The sequence below is a fragment of the Galeopterus variegatus genome, unplaced genomic scaffold, assembly GCF_000696425.1.
Source record: "Galeopterus variegatus unplaced genomic scaffold, G_variegatus-3.0.2 Scaffold1921, whole genome shotgun sequence".
Taxonomy (NCBI): domain Eukaryota; kingdom Metazoa; phylum Chordata; class Mammalia; order Dermoptera; family Cynocephalidae; genus Galeopterus; species Galeopterus variegatus.
In genome coordinates this window covers 353,196-353,810 of record NW_007728032.1, presented here as the reverse complement: position 1 = coordinate 353,810, position 615 = coordinate 353,196, and the positions used below count along the sequence as shown (strand labels likewise).

At 36.9% G+C, this 615-nt stretch overlaps 1 protein-coding gene across 1 annotated transcript in view; it reads left to right on the top strand.

Moving 5' to 3' along the window:
* Positions 1-388, top strand: part of LOC103596051 (complement receptor type 1-like) — a gene marked incomplete at its 5' end in the record, with an annotated part of 89,794 nt that extends 89,406 nt beyond the window's left edge. The window contains one exon of the mRNA XM_008579609.1: positions 273-388. Within this exon, the coding sequence (XP_008577831.1) occupies positions 273-285 (13 nt within the window). The remainder of the gene's footprint in view (positions 1-272) is intronic.
* Between the last annotated feature and the right edge of the window lie 227 nt (positions 389-615).

Sequence of the window (615 nt, the reverse complement as noted above, 5' to 3'; positions counted from 1 at the left end):
TTATTTAGGTGCTCAAGTTTGAGAACATTTTTTTCTTTGACAAAAGAAGAAAGGAAAAGGTTAAGTTACTCAATCTCTCCCTTATCTATTTGTGTCTCAATTTATGCCATACTCTCTTGAGCTCTACACAGCAACTACAACAGAGGGTAAACACTTCTAATGAACTTGTAATTTATATGTAATGCTAGCATCATGATTATCAGCATATAAATTCTGGGTAGTTCAGTTGCTGACCATGCTGTCATCTAAATAAAAATATCCTGTTATTTCAGGGTCCTTCCTTGACAAAGTACTAGAAAACTGGAGAACACCTTGAATTAAACGATGGTTGGAAAGGAGCCAATTCATTTCAACAGAGTAAGATCTGAGATTCACAAAGTCTTTGAAGTGACTTCACAGAGATGCAAACGTGCACTTGAAGATGCTGAAGCTTTCCCAGAATCTAGCGAAGCTCCGTTCTTAGATTGCAGTATTGTCACTCCCTCACCCCCTTTGCTGTGCTAAAGGTACACATTATCTAGTCAGGGAAAAGACTGCACTTAGGATACAGAAAACAGTTTGAAATACTTAAAGAAAGAAGCTATTGCCTAGGATTTTTGGTTTATAAGTTTGTCA